Below are 16815 nucleotides of genomic sequence, written 5' to 3'. Positions count from 1 at the left end.
TTATAGTTATAATGACCACATGTGACTTCCTAGACAGAGCTTCAAATGACCTCTCTGCTTTGTGTCACCGCTCCCACCAACAGCTCCTTGGAATGTAAGACTTTGGCGCTCTGCTTGAAAGTTCGCCTCTTGAGGGAGTCATTTCTCCGCACGGAGATGTAAAGGATCTTGACTGGGACCCTCCTCCGCTTCCCCCACATGCACACCCCCCTCCCCCAGCCCGGCTCCCTCCCAAACGTACAGATAGATCATTGAAGGGTTTGCCTTCAGTTCGCGTCGTGTTTGTCATTCAGTGTGATCCTCACATAATGCGAAAGAAAGCTGGACAAGGCAGCGAATTCAGACCTCGCTTCTCTGTTTAGTTAACTCAATCAAACCTGCCTCCTTGCTGCTCTACGTGTTTTGAGTTTTGTAACTCTGAACCTCCCCTGCACAGGGACTCTGGCGCTCCTGGGAGTTTCGCTGGGAAATTGAGACAATTGGATGTTCCTGGTGCGTGAGCTGTAACAAAATTAACCCTTCTCCCTCTCTCTGTACGTGTGTGTGTGTGTGTGTGTGTGTGTGTGTGAGACAGAGAGGGACGTGTATGTTTTGACAGGGTGGGGGAAGGTGGGGAGGGAGACACACAATCCTTAATTGTTGAGATTCCCGAACCCTGGATCTTGGAAGGCGTGCGGGCACAGCGGTTGGCTTGGAAGCTCTCCCTCTCTCTCTGCCTACACACCTAATGCCCAAAGGCTTAAATGGGAGCCTAATCATGTTTCTTCGTAAAAAGAAATCAGAATAGCTCTCCGCACCTTGTGCAGAGAGGGAACAATGAGCAGGTAATGTGTGCAGCCCAATGTACCGAAAGGGACTAGTTACACCTTTCATCATTAACACAGTTCGAGTGAAGCAGTGGGGTATTATTATCTATCTGACATGACTTCAGTAATTATACCTTATTAATAATGATGACATTAATTCAAAGGGAGGTTGATTGTGTAAACAATGTGAGTGGTATTTCAAAGTTAGGAGAGTAAAACTAATAAGCAGGCTGATAATCTGATGTTCGTCTAATGGCATCTAAACAAAACAATAATCTTAGCAGGAAAATGCAAAATGTATTCACGGTCGTTCAAAATAATGTCACGGAGCAGTTCAAATGTCTGTGTGAAATATATAAACATTGGAACGAAGACAATGCAGTTTGTAAGGTCTTGATGAGAGGAAAATAATCCACTTCAGTCTGCAGAAATAATAACACTGTGATTAACAGTAGAAAATATGTCAACATTGCAATGCAACAGATAAAGTCTTAGCAATCTAACAATTATAATCAATAGCTGCAGAATTGGGTAAGGATGGGACGTTGTTCTTGCATGAATCTCGGCCATTGTTGTCACTAATCAGATGGTGACTTTACAAGAAAATAATTCGCAAGCGAGAACCGAATAGATGCTGCAGTCAACACTGTTCAGGCTCACTTTCTTTAACCAGCTGTAATTTGGAAGCACCTGGATCAAGTAATGAAGATGAATATTGCCTCAGTGACTGAGGGGTATTGAATACCCCAAGGGCAGCCTTTCCCTCGCTGCCTTACATTTGAAAAATAAACAGAAGTTTAAAAGCTCGCCTAATGGCGGGGTACGTAACCGTTGTCTCTGCTGTCTTCGTTTTTCAGTTTCTTCCCACCCCTGCAAGTCGGTCGGGGTTGACCCATTCTCTAGGGGTGAATGGCGGGGGCGGGGTGAGATTCTGGGGCCCAGTCTGAGAGCTGTGCCTGGAGCCAGACAATTTGTCTGTGCCTGACCTGCACTGGGGCCTGTGTCTGGGGCGGGGCCTGGGACTGGAGCAGGGATTGGGACTGTGGTCCGATTCTGTCATTGAGGCTGGGTTCCTTTGCTGGGATTGGGGTCTGTGACCGGGGCCAAGGTCTGAGACTAGGAGTGGGGCTGAAGTCTGAGATTGTGATTGAGACTGGGGGCTTCTGACCATGATCTGGATTGGAGTCTGCACCTGGGCTGGGATTGGAAATTGTGACTGAGGCTCTGTGATTAGGACTGGGGTCTGTGCCTCTGACTGGGATCTGCGCCTGTCTCTGGGGTCTGTGTCTGTGTCTGTGACTGTGGTTTGTGCCTGTGACTGGGATCTGTGACTGTGACTGGGGTCTTGCCTGGTACTGGGGTCTGTGCCTGTGACTGGGGTCTGTGCCTGTCTGTGGCATCTGTGACTGTGTCTGGGGTCTGTGCCTGTCACTGGAGTCTGTGACTGTGTCTGGAGACTCTGCCTGTGTCTGGGATCTGTGCCTGTCTCTGGGGTCTGTGCCTCTCGCTGGGGTTCTGCCTGTCTCTGGGGTCTGTGACTGTGTCTGGAGTCTCTGCTTGTGTCTGGGATCTGTACCTGTCACTGGAGTTTCGGCCTGTGTCTGGGATCTGTGCCAGTTTCTGGGGTCTGTGCCTGTCTCTGGGGTCTGTGCCTGTCACTGGAGTCTGTGACTGTGTCTGGGGTCTGTGCCTGTGTCTGGGGTCTGTGCCTGTGTCTCAGGTCTGTGCCTGTTTCTGGGGTCTGTGCCTGTGTCTGTGGTCTGTGCCTGTGACTGGTGTCTTTGCCTGTATCTGGGATCTGTGCTTGGTGTCTGTGCCTGTGTCTGTGGTCTGTGCCTGTCTCTGGGGTCCGTGTCTGCCATTGGGGTCTATGCCTGTTGCTAGGCTCTGTGTCTGTCACTGATGTCTGCATGTCACTGGAGTCTGTGCCTGTCTCTGGGGTCTGTGACTGTCTCTGGGATCCGTGCCTATGATTGGGATCTGTGCCTCTCTCTGTGTCTGTGCCTGTCTCTGGCTGTGTGTCTGTCTCTGGGGTCTGTGCCTGTCTCTGGGGTCTGTGCCTGTCTCTGGGGTGTGTGCCTGTGTCTGGGGTGTGTGCCTGTCGCTGAGGTGTGTGCCTGTCTCTGGGGTCTGTGCCTGTCACTGGGGTCTGTGCCTGTGTCTGAGGTGTGTGCCTGTCACTGGAATCTGTGCCTGTCACTCGGTCTGTGCCTGTCACTGAGGTGTGTGCCTGTCTCTGGGGTCTGTGCCTGTCACTGGGGTCTGTGCCTGTCACTGGGGTGTGTGCCTGTCACTGGGGTCTGTGCCTGTCACTCGGTCTGTGCCTGTCACTGGGGTGTGTGCCTGTCACTGGGGTGTGTGCCTGTCACTGGGGTGTGTGCCTGTCACTCGGTCTGTGCCTGTCACTGGGGTCTGTGCCTGTGTCTGAGGTGTGTGCCTGTCACCGGGGTGTGTGCCTGTCACTTGGTCTGTGCCTGTCACTGGGGTCTGTGCTTGTGTCTGAGGTGTGTGCCTGTCACTGGGGTGTGTGCCTGTCACTGTGGTCTGTGCCTGTCACTCGGTCTGTGCCTGTCACTGGGGTGTGTGCCTGTCACTGGGGTGTGTGCCTGTCACTCGGTCTGTGCCTGTCACTGGGGTCTGTGCCTGTGTCTGAGGTCTGTGCCTGTCACTGGGGTCTGTGCCTGTCACTGGGGTCTGTGCCTGTCACTGGGGTGTGTGCCTGTCATTGGGGTCTGTACCTGTGTCTGAGGTCTATGCCTGTCACTGGGGTGTGTGCCTGTCACTGGGGTCTGTGCCTGTGTCTGAGGTCTGTGCCTGTCACTGGGGTGTGTGCCTGTCACTGGGGTCTGTGCCTGTGTCTGAGGTGTGTGCCTGTCACTGGGGTCTGTGCCTGTCTCTCGGGTGTGTTCCTGTCACTGGGGTCTTTGACTGGGGCTGGCGTCCTTTGCCGTGCCTGGGGTTGGGGTCTGAGACTGAGCTAGGGTGGTGGTGGTCGATATGGAAGGGGGGAGGGGGTAGGTGGCTGCTGCAAGTCTCTGATAGGCAGCCTGCTGCCGATGTCACGGGCGGTGACGTGCTCGAGTGCAGCCAGCCCGGGCTCGATTGGCGTTTGGAACCGATTTGAGGCGGCGGCAAAGAGGGGCTGATCACCAATGATCAGATTTAATCGTCCCTGAATTGAAACTTGGCAGGCACTGAATTATGAGATTGCTTCACTGTTTTGCTGGATTAATTCGCATTTAATCGTATTTTTTTTAACTGAAGTAACCTTGTTTAGTGGTCATGGGGTCCATAATTTCATTTTTGTTTAGATGTACAGGCTCGTGAAAGATCCCTCTTTGCTCAGGCGAATACAAGGTGGATCTATGCTAAGGAGCAAGCGGAAAGCAGAGGAAGTTTAAGAGGGGAGAATGCAGGCTGTTTATTGGTACGCTGTCCTTCTCCTTCAGAGCAGTCTTTATTTGGTAAGTTTATGGACGCTTTTAAATGCATTTTTTAAAAGAAAAAGCTACAGCGGGCAGTGGGCTATATGAATGTTTCAGTCCGGAGCTGGAGGAAGCAATCACGGAGTGTTGTCTGCTGCTGCTGGTTTAGTGAGTGGATGTCGTGGGGGCAATGATAACCTCTCCTTGTACGTTTCACTCGGTAGCTGATTTGAACAGTTTCAAATCCAACAGACTTTGCATTTATACTAACTACCCCGATTTATACCTATCGGTGGCAGAAAAGGATTGTGTATTGCTGGAAATTTGGGATATTCTTATTTTAGGACCTAGATCTGATAGTAAATACAATCCGATTTAGTGAGTTTTAATTACAACATGATAAAGTGTGATCTGACTGGCGACTCAGAGAAAATATTTACTGTGTATCAATTGGCAAATATATAACTGCCAGTAAACCTGAAATAAAGAAACCCAGTCAGAATTACACATGCTGCAGATCGGGGAACAATAAGTAGGCTCGATGAGCGAAAGTAGTTTCTGCTTTCTTCTGTATTAGCATTAGTGCGTGTTCTGTCGCTTCAGTTTCATCCCTAAAGCACATGATATTTACTTTTGCTCATATAGATTCAGTAGTCCTCATGTCGTCGCAAAAGAGAACATTCATGATCCCAATATTACTTTTATTTAGATTTTGTGATGCAAGGTATTTACGGTCCTTTTAAGGTCACTTACGGTTAAAAATAACCAAACATGTCTTAACGAAGAACGCCCGGAGTCTTAGACATTTACACTCTTGGTCTCTGTGGAGTAGCTTCTTGTAATGAAGAAGACATAGCAGTGGGTGCAATTACAACTCAAAGCCGACAGAGAGTGCTGTAGATCACAGAATGTTTCTCCAGAACATCCTTAACTGCACAATTTAGTGGGAACAATGCATCTCTTTCATTACGGGGACCCAGTGTCTCTGTCAGCACAATGGATGCAGACATTCTTTCTAATTTTTTTATCTACCTTATTCGACATGTGGTGCTGTGAGACATTGAGGTGGAAATGTGTTTTCATAACTCTGAATTTCACGCAGTTGTTTTCAATGCCTCGATAAAGATTGTTTAGGTAGGATTGCAGAATAATATTCAGCTGAGATGTTCCTTAAATGTTTGAAGCGAGTCGAAAAATGAAGTAACTTTGGGATAAATCACCCGAAAGTGACACAATAACAGAGACAGAAAGAAGGCGATAAAGAACAGATAACGGGGTACAATGATTGAGGAAAGTGTGGTTGGTGAAACAAGAAGGGAGCAACTGGGAAGCTCGGGAGAAAGAACCGAAAATTGCTTTCATCAGATATATACGTTCCATGTTATAGTTGCGCATGTCTTCTACTTTATTGTTCGATTCAGTTAGCTGAAGTTCGTTTGATTAGGCAACATTTCCTAAAGTACCTGATGGTTAACTTCTGGAATGCAACATGAGGCCTTTTCTGACAGTTGACGTCGAGTGAGAGAGAGAAAAAACAAACATCAAATTTACCAGAGTCAGCCACTGCCGTTTAAAACCGCTCTAGGAAAATGTTCTTTACTAGCAAATGGCTGTGGTTACTTCCTAGCACCTTAAAGCCCAAGCAAATATTGGGGTTGCAGTCCATCTGTGCTGCTATTGCCGCAGTGCTTGTTTTAATGTGGCACTGCTTTCACAGGCACCCCTTGCATTTTCTCGAAATTATGAATTAGGCGCCTTCAATCTTCAAGTGATGTTGATTGAATTAATGCCTGGTTACTGACTCCATTAATTGTAATATTTTCTTGGGGCTTCCGTTAAAAAAAAATGATTTGGCAGTCTTTTTAGCCTGTTCCAGTGAAATTAAGTTTCCAATGAATTGCAAGAGAAGTATGTATATAGTATTGTAATGAAATGGTAGTTTTAATGTTAAATAGGCTTACACAATTTTGTCAAATACTCCAACAAAGCAATTTAGTGTTTAAATGAAGAAAGGGAATTGAAGTGTTATAGGTCTCGAACTACTGAACAACCATAGACTAAAATAAACTGCACGTTCTTCACACACGGATCACAGAGCCCGTCTATAAATGACTAATTTTGGATGAATGTTCCAAGAGGATAGCAAATACTTTATAAACTCGCTTTGTGCAGTAGATGAATAATCCATTGGAACATGTCAATTGCATAGAGGTGGGATTATTTTACTCTCCAATGCGAGCAAAAGCTGCATTCAAACACAAGGATGTTTATTGATAAACAGCCACATCTGATAAACAATGCATCCTCCAACTTAGTTTAAACTGCTGTAAACTTAACAACGATGCAAATTGACCATGTCCGCGTCACATTCCTGTATTTTGACCGAAGGTATGTCACCTGAAAATGGAGATTCTAGACACAGCTTCTCAGAGCCCCTTTATATTTACATGGAGCAAAATCTGTACCGTGTCAGTTTCAGCTGAATAGCAACACAGAGACATAAAGCTATACTTCGGATCAAGCGTGTGTATTAAGAGAAAACACATTCTTGACTATAGAAGGAAACGGGAATAGGAGAACCAATATTCTGAAAGAAAAAGTCGTTTCTTTTTCCACAGATCTGACCCACGCCAACACCCTTCCTAATCGCCCCAACCCCAGGTATTTATTCTCCAAACTGAACTTCGATCAGCCCTGAATCCCATGACGAAAAATTACTTTTATAAGCTATCAGCAGTCTTTGAAAAATACACTTCCTGGACCCTTGCCAAACACCGGATAGAACGAAGCCTTTGGGCAAGAGAAAGAAATGTTGAAGCGGTGGGCAGCTGTTTTATAAAAGGGATGAAGACAATCAGTTGGGAGATGACTCAAACATATGGCATACGCCTGGCTAGCGGAATGGACAGACGCTCAGAGCCATTCCTTCAGTACGAGTCAAGCTGGGATGCAAGGATATGCAAAGGATTTCCTTCACACGGAGACAGAGGGAAGACACAGTACATAGTGACAATATAATTAAGGGAACACATAATAACAGTAAAATAAAGCATTTATATCCAAAAGTATTTTCCTGTTAACAGTTCTGGCTTTTTCGGTATTGTGCAGATCAGGGAAATGTCTGAGTACCAATGAGGCCAAAAAGGACAAGTGAAATATTTTTGTTTGTATCATTGTCCACATGTTTCATACATTACGCGAATATTATCGCCTGTTGACTTTGTGTTTAACGCTGTGAACCCTACTTAAGTACGCTAGAGTAAGTGACAAAGCTGCCTTTTACCAAATTTTCACTAGTTTTGATGGCACCAAGCATTAATATCACATTCCTATGACAAACGTGCGTGTATTCAGTTACATTCATGACAGACCACTGAAGCATTTCCTTACAGAATGATTCTCAAAACACGTAGACCTCATAACGGAAAACCCCCTTTCGAAGTGACCAATAACCATTGTTGAGATTACTTAAGGACGGAGACAGTAGGGTGGGTAGGACGTTTACCCGGATAAATGCCCCTTCAGACTTTTCTAAGCAGTTCAGTTGTTGGTGGATTGGGGATGTTTTTGATGTAACTCTATTGATTTAGTGAGGTAATTATATATTTAGAATGAATATAATGTCAATATTATACAATGTTACCTCAATCTTTTAATTCGTATTGTTGAGAGAGTCTGAAAGGCGAAAACTGGATATTGAAGCCATTTTCCCCACAGGTATATATTTTTGGGATGGCTTGGTATTTATTTTGACTTGGACAGTGAACCCCCGGAATGAAGTAATTCCTGAGCGTTTGACCAGTGGTAGGCGCTGTGCAGTGTTTCCCTGGCTCAGGAGTGGCAAAACTACTTGACTGACGAACCCAGTGTGAACTTCAATCTTGACTGGGGCAATATCCTAAAGTAGCGTTATTAATAACGGAGAAGCCTATATAACATATTGATGACTTTAATATAAATATATTCACAGTGACTTACTCGGACGAGGACTGTACATAAAAGGGTGGGCGTGCGCGCGCGCGAATATGTGCATTAAACAAGCTTTCCAGAGGTTTTGGCTGTTCATTTTCCTCCAACGTTTTCAATAATATTTGCATTCCTTTCAGCCGGCTTATTTAATAGGTAGGGGATATTCGCAGTAACAACAGCGAGGTGTAGACGCTTCTCTTGAAATTCCGGGTAGTTCGGTCGTAATGATTAATGGCCAATATATATCAGATTATTGGGTGGCTTTAGTCCGATGGATTTCTGTTTGCTTGTGGTAAGAGAGCTGAAATGTTGGCTGTGAGTGCGGGAAGGGCACTTGCAGGCGTTACGTACTTGTGGTTACACTAAAACAGAAATGGCGTTAACGGAACAACTTCAGTTGTTAGATATATTTGCGTATAACTTTGTGAAACAGTATCATTTGGATTTGCGGGTAGACACGGAGAACGCCACAAGTCAACCAGAGGGGGTTGCTTCATGTGCAGTCCAGATGCCCAAATCTCAGACGTTTATTAGGATGTGCTAAACTCGGCACTTTTCTTGGGTTAGTTTGCGCATTTCACGGTTACAGAGGGCGGTTTCGTTTCTGGTGAGTGCGAGCAGGAATATTGGAAGCCACTCTGTTTTAGGGAAGTCACTGTCAAGCCTTTCCAAGCAGAATGGGCTTGGCATTCCCAACTCCGGCTGCTCCAGCAGTTGGCAGACCGAAAGTAGAGGTACACTATCAGCTTATTCTGGTCCTTAACACCCGAGTCCACTGTAAGCTAAACTGAAACAACCTTCGTGGTGTTCTGTAAACACGGTAGCAGAGATTTTACAAACTGGAGATTGTCATGTCGATGGCTTGGATTTTACCAAAGTGACAATAAAGTGAAATAAACGCCTTCGCTTTCCGTCAGCTGCAAAGGGCTCTACTGTCAGGGTGTCATTCAGTGTAGCTTGAAAGTCGAATGAATTACATTTAATGAAAGTGCTCCCAAGATGAATATTATCAGCGATTTCTTCTATTTGCTCTGTCACATACCACTCCAAGGAGGTCTGATGCAATTTGATAGAAGACAGATAAACGGTTTGAAAAAAAAATGCGAAAGCATCTTCGAAGTTAATTAGCAAAAAGTAAATGAATTGGAGAACAAGAAATAGAACTGAATAGACTACGCGAATCCAAATTAATAGTGTTTCGGAAAGACTATTACTCAGAGATTTGTCAAGAGTCATTTATTGGTAATACAATAAACGCAGGGTTCAGAGAAAAACAATAGGTTGTTGTTTTACAGGTTGGAATTTAGGTATTTGTTAAGGTGCTGGATGGCAGTGTAGGCCAGTAAACGGGCTGAGGATAATCTAAGCGTTGACAAGATCTACTCTCAATTCCACTTTTGCTTGTTGTTAATTAAAGATTTGCCATCAGACTCTGTTAAAACACATCACTCCATCTGTAGCCCGAAGCAGTGATATTTTTGTACGGGAAACAACAGAGCATGAGATAGCAAATCCAGCACGATGTCCGGCCTATTTTATCATCGCAAGTTGCTTTCACACATTCACATGTAAACAAATGTGATGTGAATTGCAGTTACTATTGCAGAAGGACAGCCAGGTGTTCAATAACTGGGACACAGAAGTGACAGCCGTGCAAAGCTTTACTTATTTAACACTGATTTAAATGAAACACTGGAGTGAATACTCACTACAGCATTTGCATTGCGTGCTTACTTAATGGATATTAATTACAGCAACTGGCCAGAGAAGAGTCAAAATGATAGATGTCGCTTCTGGATTTACGACTGAGGGAAGTGGTCGTTTTGTAAATTTCTATGATTTATCACATCTCTCTCAGAGATGCAATCATCTTTTCAGAAAGAGCAACATTTTTCACTGACCAGTTGATAGCCAATGACTAAGGAAGGTTAGTTAAGAGAGAGGGGCTAATATATTAGTGGAGTCACAAACTCGCGTTGTTATCCAGGCCGAAAATGCACATGAAAAAGGCGGTGATTAAAAAAAATCGGTCGCCGTCAGACATACCGCAACATTTTGATTTTTCAAACTCTGTTAGCATTTTTTAACGATAAAATCGCACATTCGCCCTTTCAGTTTACTCTGGCTCACGTCGCTTTGTGTAAACACAAATACGGTAATATTGTGTTTTCTGTGTACTTCACGCTGACAAGTAATAACTAATCTGAATTTGAAGTGGCCTGTTGTCCGTACACGCTGCTAAAGTGGGTTTTTTTTGCTTTTTTCGCGATTTGCCTATAAGACTTCTTTCAGCTGACAATGGTTTTCAATTGTTTTACTGTTTTACTTTGTACCAAAATAATAAGCAAAAGCCCACCCTCGTAGCAAACAAAGCAACTCCGAATTGGTTTTGACGCACAGATAAAGCCTTCAAGTATATTAATTTCGATTATTGGGACTCAGAGACATGGGAAGTAATGAGACTGAGAGACAGGTTGGTATCGGGCCCTGCCATCAGGAGCATAGTTGCGAAACCCAAGGCAGTCTTACAGAGTACAAAAGGGTAACATGCAGGCACGCCGGTGTCACAAAGCAAACCAATTCCCACATCAGTCATTATTTTTGAACTAATTTCGTGGCGGAGCGTCGTGTTTTGGAAAGTTGCTGCATGTGTACAGCAATGATAACGCGCATTCCACTCTCGCTCCAGATGGCAGTCTGGCCCTGGCAACACCAGTGCAATGGGAATAATGACACAAACCCGGCCACATGCTTGTAAAATGAACAGGCAAGAATATAAAACATTGCATTTTCCAGTAGACATACAGCAGCCGTGAGAACAGTCTTCCAAGCTGATGGCAATTTGCACTTTGGAAATCGCAAAGTGATATATTTTCGCACATTATAAACGATTTGACCTAATCAGTTACCGAAATTGCTTTAGGCAAACACCACATTTGTTAAGCTGTGAGGAAGGATTTCTTCCCCATTGTGGATGCTGCTGCTGCTGAGACCGCACGGTTGTTCCAGAATGGGCAGTGCTGAGTGTTCCAACACTTTGGATGTGGAGTTCCTTCGCCCATCTCCATGTTGCCAAACAAAATCAGCGGCTGCCTCTACATACCGGAATCAGACTTAACCAGTGACAGTCAAAGCAAACAAGTTCATTCCAAAGGAATAAAGATTCGTTTTAACCAGAAATCAGTTCGCTCTCATTGCGCAGTTTTGCAGTCTCCGTCGTACTTAATGTCTGCGTTTCCTCCAGAGATGCTGTGGACAATAGCCATTAGCGGGTTTTCTTGGGGGGTTGTAGGGACAGTGGCGATAATGATTTAACGTCCTTACCCCGTCACATTTTTCTTTCGGCAAAAACAGACTAATGGGTGAACCGCGTACTGTGAGTGTGTTACATGATAACCTGCGTTGTTGTAAAAAGTACATTTTCTGATCTGATTCTTTCTGGATATGTGCCATACGGCTGTCACTTCTTTGTTGCATCTGCGACCAAAAGACACGAATAAGAGAGACAGTATTTAAACAACTCAAACTACCTACAACTTACAAATGACGCAATTTAAACTATATCATTCTTACATAATGATAATTACAATCAAGAGCGATTTCCTCTCGAAACTAAACCACTGGTTGCGGAGCTTTTTGAGAAATGCTCAGGGCAAATTCGTAAGACTCTTCCTAAACAAACAATCCCTTTTGTTGCAGAATTAGTGGACAACAACTTGACAGTTCTGCTTTCCACATTCTTTTCCAAAGCCCACCATTCACACACCACAGTCTACATTTCGCTCACAAGACAGATCTATCTCAAATGCAAAAATTGTCATCTCCCTAATATTCTATTGATTGTACTCAGTCCCTAAAGTGCAGTGGCCCGAAATGTGTTTGTGCTTGGGCGCCAGTCAAGCCCACGTTTGACCAAGCCTTAATACCTGCAATCCTGTCCCTAACGCTCCTCGCGGCCCGACCTCTCTGCCCTCCTTTAAAATTCCCATTCCAAGCTATCTCTTTGACCAATCTTCCCGAATGTCTCCAGCCACTAATCAGTATCCAGGTTGGGGAGCACCATCACTCCGCTAACAATATTTTGACTTAATTTTAAAAAAGATTCTGTTAACCTTTTGAGTTTGTGTTTCAATTCCCCGCCAAGACCTGTGTAAACCATTATTGTTCATTTGCAAGAGTAGAAATCTGTGTTTCTGTTGTCTGTCGATAAAATGGGCCGGAAATCGTGTTCCTATGTTCCTATAAAGCACTTTGAGATGTTTGCCTGAGTCTTCAATCGAAAGTTAACTTTGATGTAAGAAAGCACGAACATTGGTGAGCAGTTCAGTTGAAATTACTAACTGGAGGAAAGCTGCCATATTAATGAGACGGCGAAAGCTGACTAACACTCTGAAACCCAGTTGGATGCTGTTATCTTATGAGATAGAGCTATATATGGTCTGATGGATACAAACTACCTGCACTCATCGCAACCTTCCTCCTGACAAGCTGTTTCACTGTTGTTGACTGTAGCATCCATTAAATTATCATACAAAGAGTTTTGCAAGAGCCAATGCTTTAAATAAACGAGTCGGCCTTGAATCTGTGCTGTTGACCGTGACTGGCCACAATCCTGTGTTGTTCGACAGTGTGCAGTTTAGGACGTTAGTACGGTACAGAAAGACCTTGCAGCACTCAAATAGTCTGATCGCGAGCTGCCTTGGGTTATTAACCCAATGATGCCGGGTGCAGTATTTTCCTGTTATTTCTCAGGTCCGCGCCTTTAAAAAGTCTCGAAAAATTGCAAACCCCCGCTTCCAGAGTGCGAGGGAAACGTATCCCTTATCTGAGTCGAAGCTCATTAACAGAGTCCATCTCACACTAGTTGAAGGTGAATCTGGAGGATACCAGGGGCAAGGAACGTTCCACGAAAATCAGTCAACTGTTTCAGAGATATTAAAACGTCTCAACACAACATATGTTTAACACATAGCTCATTTGTTTGACTGTTATTCCGGAATTTAATCTCCCCCCACACACACACACAAAAAGAGTATCTGCTCATTTCACCTAGTAGCGAAACCCAATTTATATTAAAGAAAAAATGTACCGAGATACTTCGCTACTCGGTACTGGGCAGTTGGGCGATATTACTGCCACCTAGAGCCGTGGAAAGTGTTTCCGGCTCTACTAATCGGTGTAAAGATATCGGCACTATCCTGCTACCTGAACTGAGAGGTACGGTGAGAGTGGTGGCTTAACATGAGGGTCACCATGCATAGGGTGAAGTATGAGGTGGGAACTTCCGAAGGTGGGACTTTCTTGGTAAGCCCAACCTGTGCAGGAATTGAAACCACATTGGTGGTATCACACTACGTCACAAACCGGCCATCCAGCCAACTGAACTAACTGGTCCCCCGGTAGGTAAAACAGGCCACCATAATATGACATTTGGCTGTTTTATCATTTTGGGTCATTAATGACAACTGAAAAGATTAGGAGAGGTGAAGATTGTTCTGTGTGTCTTCTCTGATTCTATTGCCTAAGCTGATGGCAGAGGCTGCAATAAGCCTGGAGCAAGGATTTTACAAAGACCTTGGATAAGTGCTGGAGATGTGCTTGGGACCCCAGAAGATGAAGATGAACTCTACTTAAGTACTTTCTTTCTATTCTTTTGTACTTCAGAAAATGCTGCGGGATTGTGGCGACAGAACATTTTTCACTGTGACTCCTTAGATATATGTGTCTTTCTTTCTTTCTTTTGTATTTGTGAGCCCAGCATAGCATTCTCCACAATGTCCAAGTCAACTGTTAGCAACATTGAAGAATAGAAAGATTTCAGGCACACAAATATACTACTCAATCTGTGATAACTGCACAAAGCTCTGGTTATTCTGCGAAAGAAAGGATATTTTTAATTTAGAGGGGGTTTAGAAAAGATTTACCAGGATGCTACTGAGACTAGTGGGTTTGAGTAATAAGAATAGGCTGGGACTTTTTCATTGGAGCATAGGAGGTTGAGTGGTGACATTACAGAGGTTTCTAAAATCAAGACAGGCACAGATAAGGTGAATAGTAAAGGTCTTTTCCCTAGGGTGTTGGAGTTCAAAACTAGGGGTTGCCATTTTTAAGGTGAGAGGAGAAAGATCTAAAAGGGACCTGAGGAGCAACCTTCTATCACAGAGTATGTGGAATGAACTGTCAGACAAAGTGGTAAATGCAGTTACAACATTTAAAAGACATTTGGATAAGCACATGAATAGGAAGCGTTTAGAGGGATATGGGCTAAACCCAAGCAAGTGGGACTGGTTTAGTTTGGGAAACTTGGCTGGCATGGATGAGTTGGACTGAAGGGTCTGTTTCTGTGCTGTATGACTGTATGACTCTACCTCCCAGCTCTTGTGGGGTTAGCCAGGAGATACTGTTGTTTAAATGCAATGAGAGAGTTCTGCCTCTATTAGACTTTGCCCACACACTTATGAATGAAGAAAAAGACTTAAATCCCATTTAGTACTTTCATAAATTACTTCAAAATGTATGTCTCCTGCTGACTTTCTTCTCTGCTGATGGAAACAAATCCTTTCTATTCCATTTTTCCAGGTCTCTCAATTTTCTACACACTAATGGCCAGAAAATTGCCATTAGTATGCAAAGAAAATGATCATAATCTATTGCACTTTATAATCCATGCCTCAGTCAATAAAGACAAATATTCCATAAGTATACTTAATCACATCATTCAACTGTCCTGCCATCTGCAAGGATCTGCACTTATACACTGCAAGATCTCTGTTAATTTATTTATATATGTGTTCCCACATCTTATTTGTCCTTTGCAAAGGAATTAATTTACAATTCCCCAGACTCAATTCCATTTGTCACTTTTTACACAGTTGACCAGACATTTGATATCTTCCTGCAGTCTAAAACTTTTCTTTATTATCCACTTAGCAAACGTTTGAATCAGCTCAAAATTGAATAATCATGCCCCATGAAATTTAATCTTAATCATTGGCATATACCTCAAACAGCAATGAACCTCACACTGCACCCCAAGTTACCATATTGGAAGCTGTTTTCCAGTCACACAAGTATCAATCAACCAGAACAATTTGCTTATATCACTGAGACAATTATGGATGCAGCTCACTAAGGTTTTTTGGACCCCATGAGATTTTCCTTCTCTAGTTCGCCATGTGGTATCTTGTTAATTGTGTTGTGAAACTCCATGTAGACTTCTTCAGACATATTACCCTCACTAATCCTCTTTGTTAAAACCTCAAAGGAATTGTTAGTTTAACATCAACTTTTGTAAAAAATCCACATTAAATGTCCTTGATTAATTCACCTCTTTCTAAATGGTGACTTATATGGTGCCTCACAATATATTTCAATAATTAGCCTGCCACTAAAGTTAAGTTGACAATTATATGAAATTAGCAGTTCTCCAGTCCTTCAGTACCATGCCTTTAGCCAGATTGAATGGAAAATTTGGTCAGAGCCTTCATTCAGCAGCCTGGAAAATATTTAATCTGAGCCTGGCAATTTTTCTACTGTCTCAAATGCAAGCCACTTTTCTCTATCATCTCTGAATACATTTATTTCATTCAATATTTCTTAACTAAAATGTCAGCATTATCATTTGTCAAGAAAAATGCAAAGTATATGTTAAGAACCATGCCCACTTCTTCTGCCTCAAGACAACCATCTCTTTTGTTCTCCATTGGTCCTGCTCTCTCCTCTGTAATCCAAATACATTTTTGTTAAATTAATTTACTTATTTTCACACCCACTCTTTGCTTTCTTAATTTACTTTTTGTCTGACGGTCAACTTCGAGCCATATTGAACTCTTAATATTTGACATAGAATTTACCCCTCCCTCTCATTTCACCGAAATGTACTTTTTAACATAGCTGGTGGAGCTTGTTAAGATTTATGAGTCTAAGTTGCACCTGTGGAATTGTATTGGAGTTTTGGTAACACTTTGACTACACAGGCATTTCACTGGGCACAAGCCTTTTACTGTCAGAGAGGAGTATTGGCTGGAAAGAAAATCAAGACATTGTATGAATGTCAAGTCATAAAAGGTCACTTTTGTACATTTTTCTGCCATTTAATATCAGGATTAGTTATTCTATGCAGCACAGTTCTAACAGACCAGCTGATGACAATACGGATTAGTACAAAGTAATTGAGTTTTCAACTCAGACCAGATCGTAATGTTTATTCAGATATACTGAAATAAGAAATGTTTGGAAATTGACTACTGTTTCAAAACAACTCACGTTTGTATGACACCAACTGTCCCAAGTTGCTTTGGGAGAGCTTGGTCAAATTAAAGCTGACACCTATTCAGAAAAACAAATTGAGGTGAGATGATCAAACGTTTGGTTAATGAAGTAGGTTTTAAGGGTTATTTTAAAAGGGAGAAGGAGAAGCAGAAAGGTTTGAGAGGGAACTGCACAGTTGAAGGCTAAGGTAACTGAAACTTCTGCCACCAAGATTGGTGCAATGAAAGTAGAGGATGCACAAAAGGCTATGATTGGAGGGATGTAGAGACCTCAAAGATTTAAAGGTGGGAAATATGCTGTCGTTGGAGCTGTGAGCCATTGAGGAATTTGATTGTGAAAGCAAC

At 43.3% G+C, this 16815-nt stretch overlaps 1 protein-coding gene across 3 annotated transcripts in view; it reads left to right on the top strand.

Moving 5' to 3' along the window:
- Positions 1 to 365: 365 nt before the first annotated feature.
- Positions 366 to 16815, top strand: part of LOC140480489 (neurexophilin-1) — a 130657-nt gene continuing 114207 nt past the window's right edge. The window contains exons 1-2 of one of the 3 annotated variants that reach the window (XM_072575412.1): positions 366 to 492; positions 4118 to 4270. In XM_072575412.1, coding sequence (XP_072431513.1) covers positions 4217 to 4270 — 54 coding nt within the window. In that variant the 5' untranslated portion in view covers positions 366 to 492; positions 4118 to 4216. Of the gene's footprint in view, positions 493 to 3892; positions 4271 to 16815 lie in introns of those variants that run through there. The other 2 variants (XM_072575411.1, XM_072575410.1) reach the window with 2 other exon arrangements.

Source organism: Chiloscyllium punctatum, chromosome 8 (genome assembly GCF_047496795.1).
Source record: "Chiloscyllium punctatum isolate Juve2018m chromosome 8, sChiPun1.3, whole genome shotgun sequence".
Taxonomy (NCBI): Eukaryota; Metazoa; Chordata; class Chondrichthyes; order Orectolobiformes; family Hemiscylliidae; genus Chiloscyllium; species Chiloscyllium punctatum.
Note: the sequence above shows the minus strand (reverse complement) of the source record. Positions and strands in the feature narration are given on the sequence as shown.